This window comes from Gossypium hirsutum, chromosome D04 (assembly GCF_007990345.1).
Source record: "Gossypium hirsutum isolate 1008001.06 chromosome D04, Gossypium_hirsutum_v2.1, whole genome shotgun sequence".
NCBI lineage: Eukaryota > Viridiplantae > Streptophyta > Magnoliopsida > Malvales > Malvaceae > Gossypium > Gossypium hirsutum.
In genome coordinates this window covers 2,618,782-2,623,545 of record NC_053440.1, presented here as the reverse complement: position 1 = coordinate 2,623,545, position 4,764 = coordinate 2,618,782, and the positions used below count along the sequence as shown (strand labels likewise).

The 4,764-nt window shown below is 32.2% G+C and overlaps 1 protein-coding gene across 1 annotated transcript; it reads left to right on the top strand.

Annotated features, from left to right (window-relative positions):
* Positions 1-274: 274 nt before the first annotated feature.
* On the top strand, positions 275-3,309 carry LOC107927521 (peptidyl-prolyl cis-trans isomerase CYP22). Its single transcript, XM_016858608.2, has 7 exons — positions 275-661; positions 758-781; positions 875-962; positions 1,648-1,740; positions 2,254-2,286; positions 2,807-2,863; positions 2,977-3,309. The coding sequence occupies exons 1-7, from the start codon at positions 498-500 to the stop codon at positions 3,085-3,087; spliced, it is 570 nt and encodes a 189-aa protein (XP_016714097.1). The 5' UTR covers positions 275-497; the 3' UTR covers positions 3,088-3,309.
* The last annotated feature ends 1,455 nt before the right edge of the window (positions 3,310-4,764 follow it).

The following is a 4,764-nucleotide window of genomic DNA, read 5'->3' as shown; positions in this document are numbered from 1 at the left end:
AAATAGTTCAATGAAAAATTTGTAATTTTTTAAAATTGAGTGATCAAAGTGTAAACTGACTAATAATTGAGTGATCTTAGATGTAGTTATAAAAAAGATTATTCTTCACTAATATTGTCTCAAAGGTTGAAGCCTATATTACTTTCCATAATTATTGTTTGAATCGTACCAAATTGATCGGTTGGACAAATTGGATTGAGAACCAATCTAAAATTAATATGAACCAATTGAATGGGTTAAAAATCAATTGAACCGACTAAAACCAATTAAACTAAATTTTTTAAAATTTTTAATAATTTTTCAATCAGACCAATGGCGAAACCGTTACTTTTAATCTCAATTAATTAAATTTGAGTTCAAGTGAAAAGGCATTCAAATCTCGACGGTGCCACCGGAGAGATCAAAGCCTACAAACCCAGAATCTTTTACTAGAGGCTAGAGCCAAAGTTCTTAAACAGTGAGAGCAAAAAGAAAAAAGAGAGGTGCGTGCGGCAGCGATGATGTCCGGAGGCGGTGCTGGCGGAGTGGAGTGGCACGTTAGGCCACCTAATCCAAAAAATCCAATCGTATTTTTCGATATAACCATAGGTTCTATCCCCGCCGGTCGTATCAAAATGGAACTCTTCGCTGATATTGCCCCTAAAACCGCCGAAAATTTCCGGTCCTTTCACTTCCCTTCTTTTGTTCTTTTTCCATAACTATTTTTCACTTTTCCAAATTTCTATTCTGATTTTCAATTTTTCTGCTCGTCGTGCAGGCAGCTATGCACTGGCGAATACAGGTTCACTTTTTTTTTTCCCTTAAAATTTTCTGTTATCTTCATCAAAATAAATAATTGCTACTTACTCATTTTATTAATTGGATTGAATATCAGGAAAGCTGGGTTGCCTGTTGGTTACAAGGGTTGCCAATTTCATAGGGTTATTAAAGATTTTATGATTCAAGCTGGAGATTTCCTCAAGGTTGTTACTTTACTGTATAGCTTTCTTTTTGCACTTATCATCTTAGCCACTTTGCTCCTCCATGTTAGTTCTAAATACCCAGAATTAGCTTCTTCAGATTTTTGCAGATTATGAACTCTTTACTCTTTATGTATCTGGGAATAATGATTTTGTGGGACTCCTTTTAAAGCTAGATTATTTCAGAAGTTAAAAGTTTTGGCTTGCTGACTTGAGAGGATGATATGATCGAATTGTTGTTGTTGTTGTTGTTGTTGTTGTTGTGTTTTTCTTTTTTCTTTTCTTTTTTTCTGTTGTTACGTTCTTTGTTAAATGTCCATTGTAGCCTGGATGAGGGCGCAAATATCCTTATTAAGGATTGTTTTCACCCAAAAATTGGAGTGTAGTGTTTGCCAAAGTAACGGAAGGTCTAGCTTAGCTCATTAAAATTTGATTTGTTAAACATAAAAGATGCAGAAGAGCTAAGTTACTGTTTATTTTTTTCTGTCTTTCCATATTTTTTAGGGTCCTTGGAGGATCATATTCCTGACCCAAGTCTAAATATATGTCGGACATGGGTATCTCAAGCAAAAATAAAGAGTTGGAGTAAAATATTGCAGGAGTATTACTTTTTGTTGACAATGATTATGCTATTTAGACCATTTTCTCCCATGTTATGTATTAGTTACAGTGAAATCTTACATTGCAGGGTGATGGTAGTGGATGTACTTCCATTTATGGGCTCAAATTTGACGATGAAAATTTCATTGCCAAACACACTGGTCCTGGTTTGCTGTCAATGGTATGCTATTTTCTATATGGTATTCCTTTAGCAATATTTTCTTTTTCCAGTTTTCTCTAAACTTTTCAAACGAAGATTCTTCATTTTTTGTAAATATCTTTTTGATAAAGGAAGGTATAGAAAGCATTGACTTCTTTGATTTTGGAAGTGATTGAGAAAACTTAGATGTGGGAGGTTCCTGGGAAAGGATTTTGTTGCCACATCTCGATAATCTTTGCGAAGTGCCTTAATTTTTAGTCCTCTTCCAGTCCTCAATATTCTATATCGCACCTCTGTTTTGTTGATAAACTGGTTTTTTTTTTTTGTACAACTGTGATTCGAACCCAGGCTATCCTTGGGGAAGGTGAACACCCAACCAATGGCCCAGAACTTGGGGTTCACAACTGGTGTTAGATTCACATTCTCTTAACACTGGAGGGAGAAACAGAAAGAAAAATATGAAGATACTAGAATATTATGGATAAGTTCAATGAAAATTTATTAATTGCATATCTTTTGCCATTTCCATTGCAGGCAAACAGTGGACCAAACACCAATGGTTGTCAGGTAACTTACTCTATCTCTCTTGCTTACATTAATGTTACTCGGATTTGAGTGTAATGTCCAGATATGGATTCCTGTCTAAGATAGGCATGTTCAGTTTTTTCTAAGTTTTTCCATGGATTTAGAGGGTCATATCTCAATTACCACCATGTCCAGAAATGCATCTTACACTGGTGTTAGACTTGGGTACTTCAAGAAAAATGAATAATTGGAGTAACATATGCTTACATGCATATGCGCAAACATGCAATTTGATGATGTAAAAGAATGTCTATGTGCTTTCATGCCCACAGCATTGGTATTGATCAAGCATCTCTATATATTAAAGGGGCACGAGAATTATTTCTCTGGTTTGTCCAATCCCAGTTTTGTGAATTGAGATTGGGTGGAAGCATGGTTGTTGCAAATACATCAAGCCTTTGAGTGCTTTTAGTTAAGATTTCTAAAGGTTCTTGGTAGAACTTTTATCATCTGCCGTTATAAACTTCTCGGTTATATTGATTTCAGTGTTTATTGACTGCAGTTTTTTATCACATGTGCAAAATGCGAGTGGCTTGATAATAAGCATGTTGTATTTGGGGTACGTTCTCAAACCTATTAGTGCCGAATATATCAATATTTCCTACCTTCTATAAAGTTGAAGAATATTGTTACTTCTTCGAAATAACAAATGATTTGTCTATGGTCATGTAGAGGGTGCTCGGAGATAGTCTTCTTGTTGTTCGGAAGATTGAGAATGTGGCTACAGGACCGAACAATAGGCCAAAACTACCATGCATTATAGCCGAGTGCGGGGAAATGTAAACGTGTTCTGAAGACTAACCACAAATGTTTTAAAAACCATTTTAGAGTTAATTTCCTCTAGATATGTTGACTTTTTAAACTGGGGTTCTTTTCCCCCTTTGGCTCGAAATATTTGATTACCAATATATTGCTGGCATTGGAGGTTTGATGAATGTTCGTATAATAATGTTAAATGCTTGATTTGAATGAGATTTTAAGTAGGCAGTGGACATGATTGGATTAGTAATTTGTGCCATTGAGTTATTGTATAACTAGTTCAAAGTACTATTCTGGTCAGGTAAGGCTAGTAGATTTTTTTACTGTTGTTTTATCATGAAGAAAACACAGGTTAAACTTTTAAAAAAAGCCCTTGAACTAGTTTACGTTTATTAAGTGAACCTACCTTTTTTATTTTTATTTGTACTTAATATAGCTGTTTTTTTCAATGAAATGTCGATTTATGTTAAGGGCTTATTTATTCAATAAAAAAAGTTAGGGCTTATTTAAATCAAAGATTAAAAACCTATTTGGGATGTCACTTTTTTTTCAATACCATGATTTGTATTCTGGTTTTTGAAATGCCAAACAGGGGAGCCTCAGGGGGTGTGGCAATTATCAAGTATATATATATATTGTTCATGTTTTACGGTTCATGTTTGGGATTCGTGATAATCCTTTCCAATAATTTCGTGTCCAAGATTCGAACCTGAATTCTTCCTTTGAGAAGGCAATGTGCCTTATCATTGTATCCAACTTGTTGATAATGATAATGAAGTTTTGATAGCCGAGATTTTGTATGGACTTGATAATTCTTGTATCCTATATTTTTATCTCATAATTAAATTATAAAATATAAAAAAAATCCTTAACAATATCCAATTTTTTTTATATTTACTTAATTAAATCCAAATAAAAAAATATTAAGCATAAGCTGAATGATTAACTCCACTATCAAGAGAGTTAAAAATTTATCTAAAACTTGGTCTTATTTTATTTAGGTCCAATTATAATCACAAATATAAAAACTAAAATTTGTAATTTTTATTATGCTATAATCTTGGTATGTTTTTTGATAAATTTTATAAAATCAAATTTAATTCATCAAATAAAGCTCTCTTTATGTACGGCTTCCTTGCAAGTTGCAACTTGATTTTACAAGTTATACTTTAGATGAATATTCTGTCTTAATTAAGACATATTATCACGTTTATAGTCGTGCCACTTTATCACGTTCATAGTTTTTACCAAGACGGTCATATATAGTTGAAAGAAAATCACTTATAACCTTTTAAGTGCAAATAATTTTTTTATTCTTAGACACCTGTCAGCATACAAATGACGTGATAGTAAAATAATAAGAAAACTATCACATATAAAGATGTAAATTATTTAGACTAACTAATATCATTATAAAAGTAAATGATCAAATTATGTCAAATTAAAATATAAAGACTAACTATCTATTGTGAATATGTAGAGAAATCGAAATTACAATTTTACTAGTATCTTACAATGACTAAAAAAGGAGAAAAAAAAACCATGTTATTAGTAAGCCCAAATAATTAACATTCGTTAATAATTTTGGTAGTTAAGGTGGATTTAAAATAAACATATTCCAACTTATCATGCCAAAATAATTTTTTTTGTTAAAATCATTTTTTTAAATTTATGTAAAAAATTTAATTAGAGTACTACTAT